This window comes from Magnolia sinica, chromosome 15 (assembly GCF_029962835.1).
Source record: "Magnolia sinica isolate HGM2019 chromosome 15, MsV1, whole genome shotgun sequence".
Classification (NCBI taxonomy): domain Eukaryota; kingdom Viridiplantae; phylum Streptophyta; class Magnoliopsida; order Magnoliales; family Magnoliaceae; genus Magnolia; species Magnolia sinica.
Window position 1 is genome coordinate 65641047 of NC_080587.1, and position 24613 is coordinate 65665659.

The 24613-nt window shown below is 37.8% G+C and overlaps 3 protein-coding genes across 3 annotated transcripts; all 3 read right to left on the reverse strand.

The window, feature by feature from the left end:
• Window positions 1–2996: 2996 nt before the first annotated feature.
• LOC131227363 (probable ascorbate-specific transmembrane electron transporter 1) lies at window positions 2997–5415 on the reverse strand. Its single transcript, XM_058223148.1, has 4 exons — window positions 5219–5415; window positions 5074–5122; window positions 3861–4060; window positions 2997–3416 (listed from the first exon to the last, which is right to left on the reverse strand). Exons 1-4 carry the CDS (start codon window positions 5375–5377, stop codon window positions 3159–3161), a joined length of 666 nt encoding a protein of 221 aa, XP_058079131.1. The 5' UTR covers window positions 5378–5415; the 3' UTR covers window positions 2997–3158.
• A 2776-nt stretch (window positions 5416–8191) lies between these two features.
• On the reverse strand, window positions 8192–11980 carry LOC131226965 (malate dehydrogenase, chloroplastic-like). Its single transcript, XM_058222656.1, has 3 exons — window positions 11963–11980; window positions 9696–10184; window positions 8192–8248 (listed from the first exon to the last, which is right to left on the reverse strand). The coding sequence occupies exons 1-3, from the start codon at window positions 11978–11980 to the stop codon at window positions 8192–8194; spliced, it is 564 nt and encodes a 187-aa protein (XP_058078639.1).
• Window positions 11981–11998: 18 nt separating this feature from the next.
• On the reverse strand, window positions 11999–23424 carry LOC131227840 (probable transmembrane ascorbate ferrireductase 3). Its single transcript, XM_058223652.1, has 4 exons — window positions 23216–23424; window positions 15189–15237; window positions 12930–13129; window positions 11999–12504 (listed from the first exon to the last, which is right to left on the reverse strand). Exons 1-4 carry the CDS (start codon window positions 23375–23377, stop codon window positions 12259–12261), a joined length of 657 nt encoding a protein of 218 aa, XP_058079635.1. The 5' UTR covers window positions 23378–23424; the 3' UTR covers window positions 11999–12258.
• Window positions 23425–24613: the final 1189 nt, after the last annotated feature.

Consider the following 24613-nt stretch of genomic DNA (forward strand, 5'->3'; position numbering starts at 1 on the left):
CATTCATTCTCATTACAAATGAGAGAGATCTGTCTACCTTTCATGAAGCATTAGACAACACTGATGTTGAGAAGTGGATAGTGGTCATGTATGACATTCTTTATACAAGAATAAGAAATGGGAGTTGATGGAGCTTCCAGTTAGGCGTAAAGCGATCGGATGTAAATGAATTTACAAGAAGCAGTAGGAAAGGCACAATGTGAGACTGGTGGTAAAGGGATATGCTAAAAAAGAATGCATCAACTTCAGTGAGATATCCACACTGGTTGTCAAGCGGGTATCTATCGTATTTATGTTGGCACTGTTGCCCAATACAACTTGAAATTGGAGTAAATAGATGTGAAGATTATTTTCCTATATGGGGAGTTGGAAGAGCAAATCTACATAAACTAACCACAAGGGTTCAAAGTAAAGGGGTCAGAAATAAGGTTTGCAGGTTAAAGATGTTTTTATATGGTTTAAAACAGTCACATAAGTAGTGATATAAAAAATTTGATATTTTCATGGTGAGTTAGTGATTTGCTAAGAGTGGATATGACCACTGCATCTATTTTAAGACACTAAGTGGTGGAAAATTCTTCTCACTGATATTATGTGTTGATGAATGTCCAATGTGGGAGCCCACATTTAACTAGCTATATGTTTTGAGTTGCATTTGGATGTGCGATTGAATTGAATTGGAATAATTCAATTCCAGAAAAGAGTAGATAGACTTGGCCCCAATTGTGGTAATTTCCTCGTAAATGAATTGAATGAATTGCAATCTAGTTCAATTAAAGAGTAAATAGACTTGGCCCCAGCTGTGGTAATTTCCTCGTAAGTGAATTGCAATCCAGCTCAATTAAAGAGTAAATGGACTTGGCCCAAACTGTGGCAATTTCCTCATAAATGAACTGAATGAATTGCAATCCAGTTCAATTAAAGAGTAAATAGACTTGGCCCCAACTGTGGTAATTTCCTCATAAATGAATTGAATGAATTACAATCCAGCTCAATTAAAGAGTAAATGGACTTGGCCCCAACTGTGGTAATTTCCTCATAAATGAGTTGAATGAATTGCAATCCAGCTCAATTGTGCATCCAAACGTAGAATTATAGTTGGCGGAATTATAGTCGTTTCGTTGGTGAGATTTTGATTAAGATAATTGCACATATCCCAGTTCAAATTTTGAGGCATGTGTAACGTTGAAGATTGAGTTTGCACTTGTTTAACTTGGGGCCAACAATCTCAATTGGCAGATATGGATGGCATCTAATGTTTTCTGAGCAACATCTTCATTTCTGTTGGTTACTTCTATTCAGATCCTCCACTCCATTTTTAGTTACAGGTACTGAGAAAAGGGACGGCTGGAAACAGTCGAAACATGATTTACAGAATCCATCCATTCGAGAAGTTATGATTGCCCAACTTGGTCTCTTCTTTGATGGGTCCATCCATGATGGTGCTGGTCAGATGAACAGTTCTACGTGCGTGCCAGATCTCTCGATGGATGGTGAAAGTCATTGGTCTGATGAAAATAGTGGGCCCCACCATGAAGACTGCCCGGCATGAAAATCAGGCCGTTCCACAGGCGGGCCAACAAAAATGATGTGCTGCTCAAACCTGTTAAGACCTGATTCATTTCAACAGACAGAGAAACAATGAACGTACGGTGCTTGTGATGTGAACCCAAGTCACCCAACTAGACGTCTGGCCCATGTAATGAGTGGACCAGATGACACTCTTCGTGGGGCCCACTGTTTTTGTGGAATCATTCGTGGGGTGATCATTAGGTAAGTGGGTAAGACCCCACTTGCTTCATCATAACCTGATCTTGATCTGACAGTGATAAGATCAGATCCAACCATCCTGTTTCCCACATAACCATTTCAAATGCATTGTATTTGTGGGGACTAAGAAATCATAAATCATTAGATGCTATTAACTCTAATGAAGAAATTCGATGTGATGGAAAGAAACTCATGTACCTATTTTGATCACTAACCATGTTTAGTGTCCATAAATCACATTTTAAGCTTATTTTAACCATTGATCTGATCCACTTCTCTTGTGAATCAGCAAGAATTTCTCACCGATGGGCGCCATAGGGGGCAGTACCGACTTTTCTTCATTGATCGAACCAGAGATAGCTACCAGTAGAGGTTGATTCTAACAACGATCCGGATTATAAATTACCCAAGAAAGTTGAGGAGAATTCGATCACAACCACTTCAATCACAAGAAGATATGATCTTCACCTTCGCTTCTGTCGATGAATTTTACTTACATTGGGCCATTTATTTCATAACTGATTGTTTCTAGCCTTCTAATTTTCATTTCCATTTATTTCAAATTCAACTTGAAATTGAGCATAATTTGGTTTATTCCACTTTATTATATTAATAAAATTCACAATTCAATTCAATAGTGCATCCAAACATGCCCTAAATTCAATTCAACTTGAAAGTAGCATTATGACAATTTGGTTTCTTATACTTTGATTAATAAGAATCTCAATGTAAATCAATAGTGCATCCAAACTTGCCCTAAATTTAAAATCAATAGTAAGAATCACAATTCAAATCCATAATGCATCCAAATGTGCCATATATTCAAATCCAAATTGAAAGTAGCATTAATCACAAGGTGGTTTTTTTCCACTTCCAACTTGAAAGTAGCATTGACCACAATACTTCCAACTTGAAAGTAGCATTGACCACAATATGGTATTTTATTCCACTTAATTAGATTATCATAAAAACCATTATATTAATCCCTAGTGCATCCAAACGTGCCTTAAATTCAAATCCAACTTGAGAGTAGCATTGATCACAATGTCTTTTCCCCCCACTTTAATAGACTAACAAGAATCACAATTCAAATTGATAGTGTGTCCAACCCGTGCTAAAATCAGCTGTCCCAATATCACATGAAGATCCCAAGCTGTGTACTACATGCCACCCAGTGACTAATGTGTATAAAAAAATCCATTATTAGAAACTATTTATTTAGTACTAATCACAATTCAAATCAATAGTACATCCAAACGTGCCTCGAACTCAATCATTCACAATGTCACAAGATCTTAACATAAGTGAGCAATGTAGAACAAAGACCTCAAATTATTAATGTGTGAGAATTCCATAAATGGGAATTGTTTATTAACAACAAATAAATATTAGTATCGTGGGAGGACGGAGCTGAGGGTGACGGTGATGCCGAAGAGTAAAATGGCTACGCCGGTGAAGTTCACCACATAGGCTTCTTTGTCACGCCCTAGGCCTTGAGAAAGGAACTTTTCTACTAGACCCATCTCGGCGGTGCAGATTGTCATGAGGAAAATGGCCATACCGAAGAATGCATGCCACGGCAAGAAACTCGCTCGGAACGGCATCTCGGCACCTGGGAACCAGTAGGAGAAGAAACCAACTAGCCACTGCAATGCAGGTGGTAAGAAGTTCAGTGAGAGCATGATAAAACTATAGGGTATCGATGTACCAAAATGTGTCATGATTTGAACAGCTTGGATTTAAAAGTGGGGTCCATGGTTACATAATCCAGGTGGTTGGGCCAATGAATTCCATGATGGATGGGGAATGCATGAAAATTCTTCCAGATTGGAAGATCTGGATCATCTAAAAGTTCCCATTTTACTTGGACCATTGCTTTTATTTTTTTCTCATAACCATCTTTTCTGTCCAAATTAGATGGGGCCAATCCTAACCATCCGATTAATGGACCACTTTCGCTGATTGCCGAAAAGCAGGCCGACGCTACATTTAGGCTGTGGTCCATGAATTTGATGGATGATCTGGATAGATGGTCCCACATGCTGATTGAACGGTTGATATGGTTACTAAACCGAGTCTGGGTACATTACCTGAAGGCCAAATAAGCAGATGGTCCCCATGCCTAGCCATGAATGGAAGGTGAACATATCAGGTTGGCCCACCTCTCTTTTGAACTTGAAAACGGCATACACACCCAAAATCCCCACAAGAAGAGCGATGAGATGGAATGTCATGTGGAAGAACTTCTGTACTTTTCTTGTTCCAGGAATAGTCTTGTACGCCATCACACCTGATGGAAAATTGCAATTTATGTAATCATGCTTTATACAAATACAAGGAATGAATGAAGGTTGAAAATGGATTGATGACTCGGCCGAGTCGACTCAGACTCGGTTGAGTCTGACCGGTTCACCACCATGACTCATGTATTGAGAAAGAAGGTGGCTAGGCCTTGCTCGTCCGAGTCTCGACTCGGTATGGTGGTGCGGAACACCTACGGCCAGCATCCACTGTGGGTGAATCTTCTTGCGTCTGGCCAAGACCAGCATGGATGGTGATGGGAAGTGGGGCCTACTTGAGCCCACCAATAAGTGCAAGGGTTTGCTTCCCTTGATGATAATTATAGTTGTGCACGAACCGAATTACCTCGGTAATTAACTCACTCAACTCAACTTGGAAAAGCTCAACTCGGCTTGGCTCAAAACTGGATTCGAGCCGGGTCGAGCTCATTTTTTTAGCTCGAAAAAATTTTGAGCCGAGTTCGAGCTAGACCAAATTCAACTAGACTCGACTCAGAACTTGACTCGGTTCAAATTGATTCAACTCGGATTGAGTTCACTTAGTATAGATATTTTGTATATATTTATATATTTAAATAAATTATATTATATTATATTATATTTTATATATATATATATATAGCTCTAGTGATAATGATGGTAAGTGGGCTCCTCCAGTTTTAAAAAAGTAAAGCAAGCGAGTGGCCCCGCTCCCCAAGATTCACCCACATCAAACTTCTGTTCTAGGGGTTTCTTTTCTTTTTTTTTTCTTTTTTATTTTTTACACACGCTCACGCCTCAGTGGGATTTCACCACCCATGGATACTCGAACCCTTGACCGGGTGTTGAAACTCGAGTCTACCACCGGAGCAGGAGTAAGGATCCGACACCCATGGATACTCGGACCCTTGACCGGGTGTTCTAGGTGTTTCACTCATGATCATTTCCCATAACATATATTATCATAGAGACGTAATAATAATAATAATAATCAATAAATAAAAATAGAAAGAATTTGGTATACCTTCTCCAGCAACCACAACGAACCCAACAACCATAAGAACCGGGTGCACCTGTAGTGAGTGACACATACACAACAAAAACACATGAAAATTGAAATAATATGGACTATAAAGAAATGGTTTCTTTTTCATTTAAAGGAGACATACGTTGAAGATCTTCAATTTGTTGGAGGATTTGAAAGCGAGGCCTTCACGAAAATGTAAGTACCAGATGAGCACAAGAGTCACGGCCGCTATCCCCATCAAATGTGCTATAATCGTTACGGGCGTCGCCCTCAACACAAAGCTTGAACGTCTCACTGCCATGCGAGAGAGAGAAGAGAAGAGAAGAGAACAGAGAGAGAGAGAGAAGAGAAGAGAAGAGAAGAGAAGAGGAGAGAGAGAGAGAGAGAAAAGGAGAAGAGAAAAGAAGAGAGAGAGAGAGAGAGAGAAAAGGAGGAGAAAAGAAGAGAGAGAGAGAGAGGAAGCTACATAAGGAGGCAGTTACATAAGGCCTTTGTCATATATACATAGACACAGATACAAAGGGACAATGTATAGCAATGATCCCAGTGTCCTGTTTCTGTTGTATGCTAGTGATTATATATAAACAAGCGGCCGGATCCAATACAAACGTTTCAAACCTACAAATCAATGTGTGGGACCCACCTTTATATTTTAGTGACATCTAATCCGTCCATCATGTGTGTCCTCTCTTATTCTCCTTGGTACCCAAAAATCCAACTGACTCAAAGCTCAGGCGCGCCGCATGACAGGAAAGAGTCTAGATGGAGACACCTAGCATTAAAAACCTTCTAAATTGTACATGGGGTCCACGTGTTTTGTATATGAGATCTTATCCATTCAGTTGATGCATACGACTAGGATGAATAAAACCAAAAGGATCAGAACATTGAAAAACTTAAGTGGGCCACGAAATATGATTTTATAGGTTTAGCCATGATTTTACCTGACGTGGGACATATGAATTTTGATTAATCTGAATTTTTTTTGGGATCCTAGGGATAATAGGTGGGGGCAAAAATGATGGACGGATTGGATTTCATTAAATCATCATCGTAGGCTCAGCTTACTGCAAAAACGTTTCTACTGGATGCTACTATGGGAAGTGGAAGCATGAGCGTAGGCCGTCCGGCCTGCACACAAACTGAAAATCCAAATGCCTTCGGCTTCGGAGGGTTTACTACCTTTGTCGGTTTTGGCGTTCTCCTCTATGGAAAAAAGAACTAGTCCATCACACGTTTCACTGTAGTAGTGCACGTGTTGCTTCCTCTACAAATCCTCGTAGAATAATCTATTTCTAATCTTGCTCCGTGTGGGACCCACTTGGGTTTGGTTTTCTATGGCATCCAACGGTCGACCACGATGAAATTTAGATGATCCAATATCAGTTTGGACGTTTGTAGATGTTTGTCCACTGTTTCCTATGGTGGGGTCCACCTTATTTTTTATATTTCATCTAAACCGTGAATTACGTGAGGCCCACCATGATGATGGGATTACCAAAATATTAGGTCATTAGACTCATTAGTTTGGCCACAGCATGGAAAACAACGGACGGCCATCCAAAAACCTCAAAATTTATGTGGTGGCCCACGGGATATTAGTGTCGTCCTGATTTCGAAGGACATCCAATTTCATGGTGGGGCAACCCTTCTGCCCTAAACAAACCACCGTGGGTCCCACGCATAGCACTTGTAGCATAAGCGTAACACACGAGTAGTTGTAGAGGAACCGGCCTCCGACTGCATATGGTATACCTGCTTTGTATTTCTCTCATACTCACATGATATGGTACACCTCTGGATCATGAAAGATCTGTGTGCCTGATCACCATGCATGGCCCACTTAAATTCTGGGCCATGATTGGCCCATCTGAAATTTGGGCTAAAATTATTTAAGCCTGGCCCAGATGACAGGCCCGAAATATCAGGCCCAATCTGGCAAATGACAGCTATAAATGGGCAGAAATTTGGGCCCACACTCCCTCTTCTGGCTTATGTAAAGCTGGTCCCACAAGCCTGTGGGCCAGCACCGACCCCTCGAGAGCTCTACTTTAGAAGTATTATATAATACCTGACCATGAAATATGTTAATTTAGTCTCTTCCAGTTTGTACGAAGTAGAGCCCATGATTCAGATAGAAACCATTAATATGATGGTCCTCACAGTGGATGGTCCATTGGATGAGCTTGTTGGATTGCCTCGTATTAAAACTAACACAGGGAAGAGAATGAAGGGATGAAGAGAAAGATCATTGTCTTCCTTACTCTTGCTTTAGAGGTAGAATCTTGGAGTTTCAACACCTGGTCAAGGGTTTGAGTATCCATAGATGGTGAAATCCCACTATGGCATGAGTGTGTGGGGGTGTGTATGCATGTGTAAAAAATAATAATAATAAAAAATAAGATTATTATCTTCCTCAAGTGAATAAGACCTTAATCCATAGATGTATTAGCTCTCGAACTTACGAGAGTTAAAAAAATTTGAGAATACTTTATTGAAATCTATCTCTCAAATGAGATTACAAAGCTTCAAATAATAAAATAAAATTCCAATTAAGAGTCATAACGCAAATAAACTTAAACTTTTCTAAAATAGTAAAATTTACTAAAAATAGAATGTTTTAATCTAATTATGCAAGATAATTTCTGGTAAGATAAAAAAAGCAAACCTAAGAAGACATCAAATACTAAAATTCTAAAATAAAAATTTACGTCCAACCTAAAACTTATTAAAAATAGTATGTTTTTTGAAAAATAGAAGACTTAAGTAGGAATGAAAATTTTTCTCACAAAATGGAGTGATGCGACATGCTTATGGTATCGGTTGGCCCCAAAATGAAATTTCAGTCAAAGTTCATACGTTGTGTATCCTGAAACTCAATTCAAATCAAAAGTTATGGTTGATTTATGATTTACACCTTGAACGGTAATTTTTCACAATCCAGAATGAATTTCTCTGATCCAAATGTGTCATGAACCCAACTACATCATGTCTCGCATAAGATTAGGCTTAAATCTGATGGATTACATTCACTTCCTTCAGCCTTTTTTCAATCCATCTGACATAGGAATAAGTCTGCGGCCTGCTATACATTAAAAGTAAAAAATAAAAAACCTCAGGCTAACTTCCATTTGTTTGACTGTTTGAACATGTGGGATAAAAGTCTAAATTCCTGTAAAAGAAACAGCGAATGTAATTTTTGGGCATAAAGGTCTAAATTTTTGGTATGAGGCATGCTAATGATTTTTGGAATAAAGGTCTAAATTTTTGTTTGGGATCCAATGATTGGAGTGAATTTAATATAGTTATCATAGAAGGCCCGGTAAAAGTCAAGTGTAATAAAGGTATAAACTTTTGTGTGGAATCCAATGAATGGAGTGAATTGAGGGCCACGTAAAAATCAAGTGTGGATGTCCCTCTTCGAACCATTTCCTTTGGTGTGGCCCCACGAAAATCACAATTCAGCCTGTTTATTTTTTGTTTTCTGTCCTTAGGCTTAATATGGGTCTAAATAACTAATGGTTGAAGAATTTACATAAGCATAATGGTGGACCCCATCAAAATCAGGGTTACATCCTATATAATTCTCTATCTTTTCTTTTTTCTTTTTTCTTTTTTTTCTTTTTTACTAAATACTCTCTATACATGTTTAGATTAGAGAGGTATACTTGAACTTTATTTTTGGCGAGCCCGCCATAATGTGTGTGAAATCAACTCCAATCATTATATGTGTAATCCCAGTTTAGGCACAAAGAAGAAGGAAAAAAAAAACAGACAGACTTGTAATTCAGCTGGGCCAGGAAAACAGTTGGGAGAGGTACGTCATCCCTCGGCTTTTATAGGGCCCACAATGATGATTATAAGAAATACACTGCAACCATTAGATGCTACACCAAAATTTAGGCATAAAGCCTAAAATTAAGGCCCATCCTTGATTTAAGTGGACCTACCAAGGGTAACAGTTTGGAGGGCAATCATTGTCTTGTACACTACTTCTAATCATGTGATCCACCTGAATCACTGATGGGGGGTGATTCTTGGGCCTTGAACTAACATGAGATGACACAACAGGTGATCAGGGTGGTTTTACATAAACCTTATGGTGGGGCTCTCCCAAGCAGCTGACCTATTTGCTTGCACGCTCACCCAATTGGCCATTAAAAAGATGTAGCGGAAGGCAGTAAAATGATAAATGGTTTTTTAAAAAGTATCAAATTGCAAATGCCACATTAGTTAAGCAGTTTTTTTTTTTTTTTTTTTTTGTAAAATTCTCTTTAATTCATCATGATTAAGTATTAAAGATCATTTTTCTTTTTTGTTAACGGTTAATCTCTACCACACATAACTAGAACAATGAGGGACTATTTACCCACGCAATTAGTTTTATGCGGCTTACAAACTTTGAATATTCAAAAGATATGAGAATACATTTGAAATAAGGTTTAATTCTATTTTGTTAATTTAGAAGTATGTGGCTAGTTAGCAACTACAGCTAGCTCGGTTAGCTCGCTCGACTCAGCTCGAAAAAGCTCGATTCGACTCGGCTCGAAGTTGAGTTCAAGCCGAGTTGAGCTGATTTTTTTAGCTCCAAAATGAGATCGAGTAGGCCCCAGCTCGACTCGGATCGAATCCAGCTTGAATCCAACTCGGATCAATCCAACATGCCCTCCAACAACTGGGACATCAACATCAATGAGCTTCATATTCTTCTTCTGTGCAACAAATGTGTTTGCTCTGAGAACATCCAAAGTTGTAACACCAAAAAGCTTCTTTGGATTGTACACGCCCTTCTGCTTGAGAACCTCTGCAGCAATTGGGACAGTAGAATTGACTGGGTTGCTGATGATGTGGATGAAAGCATCTAGGCAGTTATCGGCAACAGCCTCAACCAAATTCCTGACAATGTTCGCATTGGTGTTGAAGAGATCATCGCAGGTCATGCCTGGCTTTGTCGGAACTCCTTCAAGGATGACAACCACATCAACACCTTTCAAAGAGTTGGCCAGTTCAGATGGCCCAGTGAAATCCAAAACCTGCGAGGGGGTATTGCAGTGGCTGAGATCTGCTGCAACCCCTTTCACATTTGCAATATCTTGGTTTTTATGTTGCTTAGAGGGTGTTTGTTAAAATACCTGTAAAACCATTGCTAGATGTTCGTGGAAATGTTTCAATGGCGAACTCGGCCCGAGCTGCTGACCAAACCGAGCCGAGTTCAAGCTAAGGTCAGCTAGTGGCCGAGCCGAGTTCGAACTGAGGCCAGCTCGACTCGTTCGACTCCATGTACACCCCTACCAGTGGGTGTGTGGTGGAAATGGGAAGAAGAGATCAGCTACAATGTACTTGATGAAGTGCTCTCTACATCATACTTGATGGTCTTATATAAGCAAAGGAGGCCCTAGGCTCAAGACCATTCTTAAGCCAGCAAACTTTTTAAAAAAAGTATAATTACTAGAAGTAGTAAAAAGAAAATAAATATGTGCACCTATCCAAACATATAAACTACTCTTAAAAGATCAAATTAAAGACTTTGGATAACAAGTGAACTCTTACCATCATAAAAATAAATATAGATAGCAAGTTTCGACTTAAAACTCTAATTTAACTTCTAAACAACTGAATTTTGTGAACCTTAACAACTTGGCTAGGATGTAGAGTTCATCAATAGTTTTCTAACGACAAATTGTATATATAAAGCAGATAACCAGTCACAGGTTGTAAATGCGTGCTAGACTCGGAACCCAGCTCTCTAACCCCGTTTCTTTCTATGCTAAGTGTCCATTAGATTGCCATTGACTTTGTACACCATTAGCAACCTACTGTTTATATATATATATAGAGAGAGAGACCTACGCACATGCATAGCTTTGCACACATGTCATGAGCATCTGAACGGTCCATGTGATGCGGAATCCCATGAAACCCTAAGGGATAAATTTTCACCCTGATCTAAAATTCTGATGGGCCATAGAAAAGAGAAATGAAAATCAAGGGATAAAAATATTTTCACTTTTTATGGCACACAAAAGTTTTGGATCAAAGTAAAAAGTATGCCATGGGGTTTCATGAGGTTCTGCTTCACGAGGACTGTTCCGATTTTGGAGTTACATCACATATGATGAGTTCTCAAAACAGTTCACAGGAGTTCCGTGTACACAGGTGCGCAGCTGAGCATTCATATATATATATATATATATATAGAGAGAGAGAGAGAGAGAGTCATGCTCCCCTACGCACATGCGCACACGTGTCATGGGTGTCTAATCTGAACGGTCCATGTGATGCGGAATCCCATGAAACCTTATGTGACAAATTTTCACCCTTATCTAAAATTCTAGTGGGCCATAGCAAAGAGAAATGCAAATCAAGGGAGGAAACTGTTTTTATTTCTCATGGGCCATCAAAGTTTTAGGTCAAAGTAAAAGTTGGGCCTGGGAGGTTTCACGAGGTGCTGCTTCACATGAACGGTTCAGATTTTGGATCCACATCACGTAGGATGGGTTCTCAAAAAAGATCATACTACGTACGTACGAACTGGTTCACAGGTGAGCGTTTCCGTGTGTATATATATATATATATATATATATATATATATATATATATATATATATAACGTCTACAAATGACGGCCCACAAAATACATGCACATTATCCTTCCATCCGTGTGTAGGCCAAAACCTTATGTAATTAGAAAAGATTACTTTCTAAGTTAAAAGTGCTTATTTATAGGCCACTGCCTCAACACCTTAGGCTATTAATATCCAAAATTAGCAATGCCATCATGATCCCAGCGACGGCTGCCAGTAAATCTCCCACAATAAAGCACAATGGCAACTACAGCCAGTCAATCGAAACAAAGGGGGACCAAAAATAGCCACAATTTCAATACAGTTGTTTTTACCACCATTTGCCGGATAAAAGAATATTAAAGTCACCACTCCAATCAAAGTTTACTGTAGTAGCTCAAAAGAAAAACAAGAATTTCAACATGTAAATAGACAATAATCGTTACTGAACAAAGAAACCAACCCTATTGAAATCCACACGCACGCACACAGCATGGGCACGTATCACATTCATGATGGGCCTTACTGATGAACGGACCAGATATTCTTATCATTTCTCAAAAATATAAATTAAAAAATATATATGTGTGGAAGCGACACTAACGGTCAGATCATCACATCAAACAACGGTTAGGATTACGGAGACCGCAAAGAGGAAGATCATGTATCCTGTGGCGTTTATCACGTTGGCCTGATTTCCACCCGTTAGCCCAGAAAATATGAATTTTTCCGCCAACCCCATCTCAGCCGTACAGATCGCCATCACGAAGATACAGACACCGAATGAGGCGTGCCATGGAGCGATCCTAGCCCTTGCTGAGCCTCGAGTTACTGGCAACCAGAAGCTGAGGAACCCAAACACCCACTAGCAAAAACACAATCAGGAAGTGTTAGCCAGAGAACAGTAGTGATCAGATCCAGGCCATTCAATAGGTGGGCCCACGAAATATGTGCCCTGGACCCAAAATCAGGCCAGTTCTTATTCATCAAACAGAACACACTACTACATAGAATGTGGAGAGTTACAGTGGCCCACTTGAATGTGGGCCGAGGTACAGGTGCACTTGGGCCTATCTGATGAACGGTCTGGATCCAAATACTGACGATCCGATGACTGTATCCATCCAATCAGTGGACTTTTTCACCATCCATGTGTCAGTTGGTTAGGATCGCCTGATCATTGCGATTGTTACGAAATTGGGCCATCCAAACCAGGGTCATGGTGTAGATGATATCGATAGATGTACTGATGGCCAAATGGACGGTAGAGATGAACTGATAGTGAATTACCTGTAATCCAAATAAGCAGATGGTAGTTATTCCTAGCCATGAATGCAAGGTGTACATGTCTGATATTTGGGCCCGATCGTGATACTTGAAGACAGCATAGATTCCAATAACCCCTATGATGAAGGCAATCAAGTTGAGGATGGAGTGACATGTTTTTTGGCCCACGTGGTCGGCGGGGATCGTCTTGTAGGCTATCAACGCTGCTTACAAAACCAACATCATCATCTTCTCTACTCCAAACCGTACATTAGGAAGGAAAAAAAAAAAAGTGAAAGAAAAGGAGAAAGATTCACTTATATTTGGAAACGGGCCACGGGCTAGGCCCATAAGTAATTGGGCCTACATGTCAGGCCCATATGTGGCCCACTAATTAAAACGCCTAAAATCTAGACCAATACCAAGTAATATAAATCATAAATGGGTGTGGGCGAGGTCTTGGACCGGGCCTTGAACTGACCCACCGGTCTAACGGTTAGGCGCAAGTGGGACCCATTTCTCATGATCATCTGATCATAGTCAGCAAAAATTCTGTTATAAACTCCATTTTAAATTATTTTAAAAAAAAATAAATAAAAACCCGGTTTTCTACAAACTGAATAATCTTCTTTTTAAAGAATTTGTGTTTCATTTAGGGGGAAAAAAAAAGGATTGATTTGTATATGCATTACCTGAAAATAAAGGATTTTAGAGAAAATATGATATTAATGCACTATTTGATTAGATAGATGGATTACATATATGAATATATGTAGATGAAAATCATTCATATCTCTTCAAATAATGTGAAGTTTTAGCCATCTCAAAAATTAGACATATAATGTGTTTTCCAAACTATGCTTATGATAGTCTTATGGCCCGTTTGGATGCACCATCAAAAAAAGTGCTTGATGGTGAAATGGCATTTTGAGCCAAACCCCTATTTGCACTGTGCATTTGAATACATTTTCACAATCCCCATCTTCTCCAATTGGTAAAATAGGTCCTAAAATGCTAACTCAATGTCAGTCAACGAAAAAGGCAGATGTGAATTGCTTATAATCTTCGACCTGACTTAATGAAAATACACTATATATGCGCTTCTCAAATGTGGAGTGTAAAGTAAAAATAAAGATTTTCTTAATAATTTTATCATTTTCATTGTTCTTGCATTTAAGGTAAGTGCATACAAATTCGTGTGTACATTATTTTTTTTAGCACACAATATGGGTACTCGAACCCATGACTTCAGTTTTGAAACTCACGAAATCTAGCACTGAGCCATGAGTATGGGGACTGCTTGCGATATCTATGCATGAGGTGAGTCACCTATTTAGATGTCCCATCACAAAAATCAGGAATTTCTACTCATTTAGTGGGCCAACATATAGGAGTGGATTGACTTGTCGAAGCCACGCGCCCAGCGCCACAACCTAGGCTCGCGACTCGGTTCCCAATGGACCGGACTCAGTGAGATGGTCTTGTATTATCTAGTCAAAGGAATGTTTGCCTGTAGATTGTGAAACGTTCATGGGTCATTGATTGTAGGCTCTACTACATGGATGGCTTCTATCAGAAATGGTGGGCCCAGTTTATGATGAAAAGTCAAGGGATCGAGCACCTTTTTTTGTGGTCTGACAGGCTACTAAAGCAGTCCTAAAGAGTTCAAAGTAGAGCTGTCAACGGCTAAGGCAAGGTTAGTCCAAGCCCGACCTGCAGGGTAGAACTTAAGCCTAAGCCCAGCCAGGGCCATTACAACCAAAATGGACAGGCATGAGCCTGATCCTGTGAGTTAATAAGCGACACAAACCAAGTTCAAACTAACCCAAGATGAATCTATTTACCACCTCTAGAATTGGAATAATCATTCAGAAAAATATTAATCTTCTATTATTAGTCATTTAAGAGAACATTAATTGCGATTGAAATTAGAATAGTCATTTACGAGAATAAATTTTTTAATCTAAATAAGTCATTAAATATTTTAAAATATACATTTAAAATAAAAAAAAATTCTGAATATATCCTTGAAAATCATAAACCAGATGGTTTGGGCTAAGTTTAGACCGGGTTAACAGACCTTTATGCCTAGCCCAATAATAAATGTGCTCATTTTAAGGCTAGGGCCAACCCTCGGGTCACATATGCCAGCTCTAATTCTAGCTCGAAACAGACTAAGCCCATGGGCTCGATGGGCTAGCCCAACCCATTGACAGCCCACCCTAATTGAGAGGTATATATAATGAACTATGGTGTATAAAAAATTATTTTTCGAAATCTTACCTTCTCCTATGACAAAAATAAATCCAAAAATCATGAGGAATGGGTGTACCTGCAAGAAAGAGTAAAGTTGTCATTTATCTTATTTTTAAGATATCATACATCATATAATTAGCTAGGGGTGCAAATGGGTCAGGTCATGTTGAGTGGATTCTAGCCTAGATCATTTAATTATTGGGTGGGTATTTTTTCCCCTGCCCAATTCAGTAAAATCTGATAGGGTTTGGGTCAAGTCCATGTTTTGAGCCGACTCATGTATTTAAACGATTGGATCTGAGTATAGGAAAATTTGGACCCATTTAGATTCATGAGTTGAATCAGAGTTGGGTCAAGGTGTTCCCCTATGATTCATATGTGATGGATGGCCTAGATCTTGTACAAGTGTGTATTGGTGGCATGTGTCATGAAATCTCTATTGATGAGTACCAAGCAATAGCATTCTTAGGATGGTCTTCTATCATCTTTCTTTTTTTATTATTTGTGGATGGATAAGAAATAATCACATACAATGGTTCATGTAAACTTTTATATTCATCTATTTCTTTCTCACTTTAAGAATATTCTATCTTACCAACTTTCACATCTCTTCACTAACTAATTATAACTTTTAAATTTCTATAATTCTTAACTAAACCTAGTAATTAGTGATATAGATAGGTAGCAGAGGACTTCATGGACGGTTTGGATTGAAAGAAGGTTGAAAATTTTGATCTACAATAAAAGCGGCTAAACACGTGTAAGGGTTCTACAAAGTATAACTGTTTTACTTCTATTTTTGTCTATAATATATCATTGCACAGGGATGAACGTGATGAGGTCAATCATCGTCTTCCTTAAGGATAACTACTCCAAATCTATGGAGCTTCTATGGACTCCTCACAGAGACTTCTCGAATCCACGAGGAAAAAATAAGAAAAATATAAATAAATTCTATAAAATTCATAATTTTATTGATCAATGAAATAAACGAGTTCACAACCCTTTAAATGGGGATACTAAGCTATAGAAGAAATTTCGGAATCAAACTACAACTAAAACTCCTAGAATTAGCAACTTACTATAAATAGTAAAATTACTATTTATAGATGGCCGTGATGTCTACTAGTGCGCAAGGTTTTCGGCCAAAAATAGTAAGTGTCCTATTTGGCTTCATCACACTGTTCTCCTAATTATTATACACACTTTTCAAGTTGGGTGCAACTCCTAAAGCCCAATGGGTGAAGAGTTATAATTAAACTAAAACTTAATATTTATAGTAAAAATGGAATTAAAATAAGGAAATGACTGTCAATCTGATGGTATTTCGCAAATACGGCTTGCGCAACCTAGCATAGCTGGTTGGGTGGCTAAGGTAGCTCGTCCTACCCCAAAATCATATATTTTATGTTTGATAACTCATTTCGGATTATAAGATACGTCTGATTTAAAGTCTGATAGTCCAGATTACTTCTATCGTCGACCAGGCCTTTTCTAATCTATCTTGGCCATGAAACTATCCGCGACCCGCTCTACATTAGAAATGGAGGTCTAAGAGAAAGCAATTGCCAGAGTTATTAAGTCAAATAAACGTCCAAATCTAAAGCTTACTATCTTTAGTAAGTTTTGCAATTGTTGTTTCTTTACACATTTTAAGGTTATTAGTATCATTACATAGATTAATATATTTATTTTGGAAGTTTGATTGAGATTTTTTATTTATATGATTTATAATATTTTTAGAAAATTTTCTATTTTTAGAAAAGTTGTCTAGTTTGATTTAAATTAGGGTTTTAGGCATACACCGCCTATTTAAGGTCTCATTGTAGATTTAAGGGTATTAATTTATTAAGGAAAATACAATGATATCTTCCCTTCTCCCTACACACTACGGTGTTATTTAGTGTCATAGCCTCTTTTTTTATACGAATCAATCAATAGCTTCTAACCGTGGAACATGGTAATAACTATAAGGATAATGCTATGAGGAATAATTGTTGAAAATTGAATATGAAGCCTTACAACAAAATAACCAGATAAAGATGTAAGAGATGAAAGTAATGATTATCAATTTAATATAACTTTGATAAGAATCAACTCAGAGGTGATGAATGATCTATGACCATCAAAGGGGCTTATGGTCAACTAATTTATGGTTACATTGGTTTAACGCATGCACCAAATCAAATACCACTATTGTATATTGATGAATATAATGATGAAGAGGTAGTAGAGCCCATCCTCCAACATCTTGGTTAATAGACAAGATTAGGATTATCAGCTAAAAGTCAATCTTGCACTCTTTAATGGCCAACTTTACATAAATGACTTCCTCTACTAGCTCGCTGAAGTAAATTTTTTTAGAAAAAAAAAAAAATAGGAAGAAGAAGAAGAAGATTATATGAAGATCCTTTAGAAGAAAAAATTGAAGCTTGTAGCGTACAAGCTTAAGGGCAAAACTTCATGTACACAGTACAAGCTCGAGATAAGGCTCCTACACAAGAACGTTACTGACTACCACGGTCATGAATAAAAATTTGGGGGATAGGTCAAATAAGTAGCAATAGAAGACATCTAATTATAGGGTTACATCTAAAAACATTTATCTTTCACTCATTTCGGAAAAGTGTCACGGATGTGGCCTTCCAAGTTGTTGGTCGAATTAGTATGCCAATAGATAGATAGCTAATCTTATAAATAATTTGGTGGAGACAGAAGATGTCTCATTAAAACTCAAAAAAGAAAAAGAAAAAAGAGATGAAGATATTTAATATAAACATGACAATAACGAGTGGACATATGAAGATCAACAACAGTCTCCTGTTGTATAGATATTGTACACCTCAAAATAAGACATGAAGTCACAACGACATAGCATCTTCAAGATTTGGTGTACAGTCAATAAAAGCATTCGTAATGTGATCATAAACGAAGGAGACAACAGGAACACCGTATCTAAGACCATAGTAGATAAACTACAATTGAAGATAAAAAGGCACTCATCTCTATATACAATCATTTGGATAAAAAAACTTAACAAAACTGAGATAACTCGAATATATATGTCAAATTCTACTTTCACTTTACAAATATTGTAAAGATTAAGTAATTTGTGATATGATAGATATGGAAGCCTATCATTTATTTCTTAGTAGACCGCAGTAGCATGATATGAACTCTATTGATAAAAGTAAAGACAGTATCTACGTCTTTTTCAAAGATAGTAGAAATATCACCATTTCACCTTTTAAAGTATAAAACTGGCCTAAAACTTTTCAAATGGAGTAACGGTCGAAGGAAATTGTAAAGATGTATGCCTTAGTCCTAAAGGGTGAAGAGGAGGGTGGAGAAGAGGATCTTGTTGCAATCTCAGAGAAATTAACACATGTAATAAAAAAAATTTAAGATATTATTCCAGAAAATCTCCTGAATGGATTACCCCTTACAAAGAACATCTAGCATCATATTGACCTCATTTCAAGTATTAGTTTACTAAATTTATCACAATACAAAATAAGTCCCAAGGAGAATGAAACCTTATAAAATAAGGTAGAAGAGTTTATTTAAAAAGATATGATCTAGAAAAATATGAGTAGAAGCATTGTACCAGATCTATTTACACTTTAGAATGATGAAAACTGGTGTATCACCATAAAGTATAAACTAGCTATTCCAAGTTTGGATGATATGATGGACATATTAGAAGGGATAAAGGTATTCTTAAAAGTATATCTGAGAAGTTAGGTCACTGGATTAGAACCAAATTGGGTGATGAATGGAAGACGGCTTTTAGGATCAAAGATGCTCGGCATGAATGGTTAGTAATGTTGTTTGGATGTTCTAATACATCTAATACGTTTATGAGGCTAATGAATTAGGTGCTCAAACCTTTAATAAATTGATTATCTGCCATATATTTCAACAACCTATTGATATATAACTATAATGAAGATGAACATGTTGGCTATTTACAGAAGGTGCTTACTATTCTTAACGAGAATACATTGTACATAAATCTTAAAAAGTGTTGCTTTAGGATGGATAATCTTGTGCTTTTTGGTTATGTTGTGAGTGTCATGGGAATTATGTTGATGAAGAGAAGGTTCAGGCCATTAGCGAATAGCTTGCTCTTAAGACTATCAATGAAGTAAGAAATTTTCATAGATCGGCAAATTTTTATCTTTGATTCTTGTGAAATTTCAGCTCTATTAAGGCACCCATCATATTGTGCATGGAGAAAGGGCAATTTAGTTGGACAGAGAGAGTCGAGTAAAGCTTTCATTAATTGTAGAAAAATATTTACTATTCATGTTTTAATCCAACTAAGTTTTGTGAAACTATTCAAAATTAAGTGTGATGCTTTGTGTATCAAGATCAAGGTCATCTTCTCCCACTAAGGTACGCTAATAGCTTTTTATAGTGAGAAGTTGAGTGACATACATAAACAATGGACTACTTATGAACTGGAGCAATATGTTATGACCCAAGTTCTCTATTATTAGAAGAATTACCTTATATAGATGGATTTTCATTTTATGCACAAACTGTCAAGCCTTAAAATTCATTAACATACAGTCATGAATTGCGTGCATTGTTAGGTGAATAACATTTTTTGTAGGAATTCACTTTTGTGTTGAAGTACAAGTCAGTTTAACAAAATAAGGTGGTTGATACACTGTGCAGGACGGCTTCTTTGTTAGTCACCCTGAGCAATGAAATTGAAGGGTTCGACCACTTGAAAGATTTGTATGTTGCAGATGAAATTTCATGGAAAAATGGAGCAACGTGTCTGTAAAGCAACTGTTAAAGTTGCATATATAGGAAGGGTTCCTCTAAAAGGGAATTACTTATGTGTTCTCATGTGCTCAATTCAATAGCATGTTATCAAAGAATTACAAGAGAGAGGCCTAGGTAGACATTTGAGGCGTGATAAAATATCACTCTTATTAATGAGCGGCATTACTAGACACAATTTAAGAAAGATATAGGTAAATGCATACAAAGATGCCCTATATACCAAGCAACCAAAGGACAGCCCAAAACACTGTTGTATTTGATATAAATATGCCTTGTATGCATTATATGACGGGTTCTTAAAATGGTGCATTTCATCTTCGCATGAAAATGATGGGTGCTGCTAATGTAGTCAGCTTTTTCTTCAAAGAGAGTGTATATTTGTATGAGTACCAAAGATTATCATTTCAGATCGTGACACTAGGTTTCTTAGTCATTTTTGAAGGAGTCATTTTTTAAGGACGATAGAAATAACAATTAGATATGTCATTATAGTACAATAGTGCCTACCATCCTTAGACGGACAATCAGACAAGTGATGAACAGGAAACATTTTATGATGTCTACAAATAAGTTTAAGTACTAGGAATTTTCAATTACTTAGGCTGAGTTCACCTTTAACAATATGATGAACAATTCAACAAGCAAATCTTCTTTTGAAAATGTGTATCAGTGTGTTCCTAAACATTACCTAAGTGGTTGAGAATCAGTATAACTACAAATAACACAAATAAGAGAATCATGGTAGTGCATACCAATGTTGAGAAGAATGTATAAAAAGATATAAAAGAGCAAAAGCATTTCAAAGGATTTCAGAACGGTGACATGGTGATGATCCACTTGAGAAAAACGTATTACAACATAAAGAATAATAAAATTGAATTATTCCACATACTCCAAAAAATCAATAACAATACATTGATTTTTCTTAAATATATAACGATATCATAGATGTTCAAAGTTGCAAATCATTCATCCATAAAAGATCAGACATAATCAGGAAAGAACTAAAGGACAAAGTCTCTTCAAGTGGAATGGACCCATGTAGAATGGATATATCATATAGAACTTTATGTACAGTCTAAACCAAAAGGAAGGTTTAAACAAATCAATCTACAGTAAAACTCACTGAAAATGCACCACATATTGCAATGGGCATTAACCTTTTTACTCTGACGTTTGATTTTTTCCCTATGCCATTAGAAAAGTTTTTAGTGATTTTACTTTGATCCAGTGGGCATTAACTGCTATATTTAGTTTCCTTAAGCTAATTTTGTGAAAAAATGTTGTTCACTAGGTCAATTTTATCTAAGAGTGGCCCATGAAGGACATGTGATCAAGGGCATGCAAATGCTCAGAACACCCATTTTGCAGGACATCAATGATCAGATGGCATGGATCATCCTATTGTAGCATTTATTATGGAGTCAAGTGCAATCCAAGGTGAACCACTTCTATCCAACGGTCCACCATGATCATAGCTGGGCCCAACCAGTTCCTACTGAGAAATTTGCACCTGACAAGGCAAAAAACATTCCAAAATATAGAATGGTTAAGTGCACGGATAATAACTAAATACCCCCTCAGATGATTTTGGGACCATGAATAAATTTGGGGCCGGAGTATTAAATAACCCTCCTTTTGAAGAGAATGTATTAAATCTCCATTGGACCACAAGTTATGGTCCACCCAATGGATATGTGTTTGACATTTCACCCGTCCAATAAGTTGGTCTTATCATGAGGATCATCTTGTGCAGATTTCAGCCACACATTATTTATTGAATGGGCCACACTTGTATTTTACTATTTATCAATGGTTAAAACTTGTTTTCCATGGTGTGGCCTACTTGAAGAGTGGATGGGGATGATTTTTGTAATAATTGATCCTTGTGCGGGGGACCCACCTATTGAAAGGGTTGGATGTTACATATACATGATAGGTTGGGAATTATCCACTAGGTGGACCATTACTTGGAGTCCAACAAGTTTGACTAGATAGCTTCTCCCTTAAGATGGGATGAAAGAATCCTTAAGGCTCTTTCATTTCGAAAGACAAGCTCTTTTATTTTAAAAAGATCCATGGAATCGTGTACTTAAGGAGGAAAAACAAAAAAGATATAGAAACGTGATAGAGAAGGAGAAGAAAAAGGTATGTTGCTTTTTTTTGTCTCTCTCTCACTTTCTTGAATGGGAAGCTCTACCCCTTGTATCATTGATATGTATCACACATAGCAACAATACAAGAAAAGTTTAGAAGGTCGTTGCAATGATATTTGTAATATATCACATTATATTAACAAGATATTAATAAATGTAGTGGATGTTTTGTAACTTAATTTAGTGTAAGTTATCGTTTCATTGCGTTACTGATAATATCAGCCGATATTATTGATATTGCAAACATTGATTTTGAGGGGTAGATGAGGTTATTTACTAAATTCCAAGAGTATGATGAAACCAAAATAAAATTGGTGGACCACCAGTCTCAAACTATACCATTAATCAGACCATAGCCAATCATCCACCGTTCGTGCTTAAAACAATCTCGTCGTGTGTATGAACATCACTAAGCTATGGCAGTCGATGACGGTTGGACGGTCGGATATTCACAAAAATGATGGTGCTTAGTTTATGCATTGGATTGTTCATTAAAGAAAGGGATGTGCATGGTAATTCATGCCTCCGAATGCATGGTAATTTACCTTACATTCCAGCCATATGGGGACCACCTTAGATATGTATGTGGAATCAAAACCATGAAGATGGTGTGTGGTGGTCTCATGCCTACCGTACATCCGAAGAATCATCCATATAAAAAAATCAGGCAGGACACAGCACAGGGAGCAATGTATAATCATACTTAAATCCTATAAATTCACTTGTTGTGGCCCACATAAAGATTGGAATGGCATGATTTTCGGTGTACATCTTAATCCTGGTGGAGAGAACATGATGAATGGGTTGGATGGCATGTACACAGCACAGTGGACCCCAATATCATCTGGAATTTTGTACGGTGGGCATAGCCCTTCCAGCGTCCGTCATTGTTTTCTTCAGTGTCTCCTACCTGAGTTATGAATGAGGCTGGATTTTGGGATCGATAACTAACAATGGGAACCCTATCTGATTAACGGGTTGGATGGAACTCACACATCAAGATGGGGCCCACGCAGCTCAAATAAATGGTAATTGCCATGATTTCCAAGGCATATAATCATTCTCCCAAAAGGAATAAACATAGATAAGGAATCAACTTACATTGAAAACACGTTCTGAATCTTGAGAGTCAAGATCAATGCCCCCACGGTAGTGAAACACCCACACAAGCATGAGGATGACTGCAATCACACCGAACAAGTGCGCGGCCACGGCCGTGGCCGGCGACCCGACCCGGATTCTGGTCGTCTGTATGAGAGCCATAGCACATGTGAAAGATAGAGAGAAGAAGATGGTGGCCAAAATGATGTGGGCTGTCCATCTTTTTATTGAATGGGGAAGGGAGGACCACCATTTTCTGTAGGATTGCTTTGTAAGTTGGGTTTGGTATTTTTCCTTGTCAAAGGTAAGAATGACTTTTGGTCTTTTTGTCAAGAGGAAGAAAGCTAATTCAAGCATACTAAAACAGTAGAATAAGTGCAAATAGAGCAATGATCTAATTTAAAATTCTTCTTATGGTATTGTATGGTGTAGATTTCTCTGTGGGGCCCAGTTGTGCTTAGTTATGATCATAGCGGGTCATCAGTAGGTGGGTCCGACTTTAAATTTTATGTGGACTCAAAATCATCTTGATCTGATGTTTACAACCATTGGATTAAGTGCTTGCAGAGTGGAGGGTGGGACTTTTTTGGTCTAACCGTTCATTTTTGTGTTCCTGCAATATTCGGATGGTTGTGATTGTTTGATGAGGGTCATTTTGGGTCCCTACGTAATCTACGGCAGGCCCTTTCTATCCCATGGCCATTGGTGATCATAGGTGAGTGTACAATTAGTTAAATAGCTCTATAGTACGCGTGCAAGCACTTGTACCTACACATGAATGGAATGATCCTTTGCAACTCCTTTGCAGCAATGTGAATCGTTCCATGATGGATCTGAGCCGTCCAATTAGTTCAATCCAATATTCATACAATACCAAGTTAAAATTGCACCAATAGGATAATCCTGATCACAGCTTGCAAAATGGATGGTCGAAGTCAAGCTTTAATGACAAAGGTCCGATCATCAAAAAAGATAGCCGAAAGGCCAGAACCTTCATGTTGCTTGTGTCTCTCGACTAGAGTTGTGCATAGAGTCGAGTCAGACCGAGTTAAGGTTGACCCAAATCCAAACTTGACCTGACTCGGTACTGAGTCCAACATGCTTGACCCAATCCAAGTCCAGGTTTAACCTAGGCTGATTCGAACGGAGTCTAACCGAGTCAAAAGTTACTAATCGAGTCGAGTCAGCACCGAAACAGGTAACGTGCTGCGGATATTCGGAGGCTGAAATCACAACTCAAAAGCTAGCTGCACTTAACTGGAATTTCAGCCTCTCCATCAGCTACACCGCATGAGTCCTCTCCATCAGCTACACGGCATCTTAGATTTGAAATGTTGGATATGAGTTTATACACACACACGAGTTGAATTCCGTATCAAGTCAAGTCTATACCGAGTT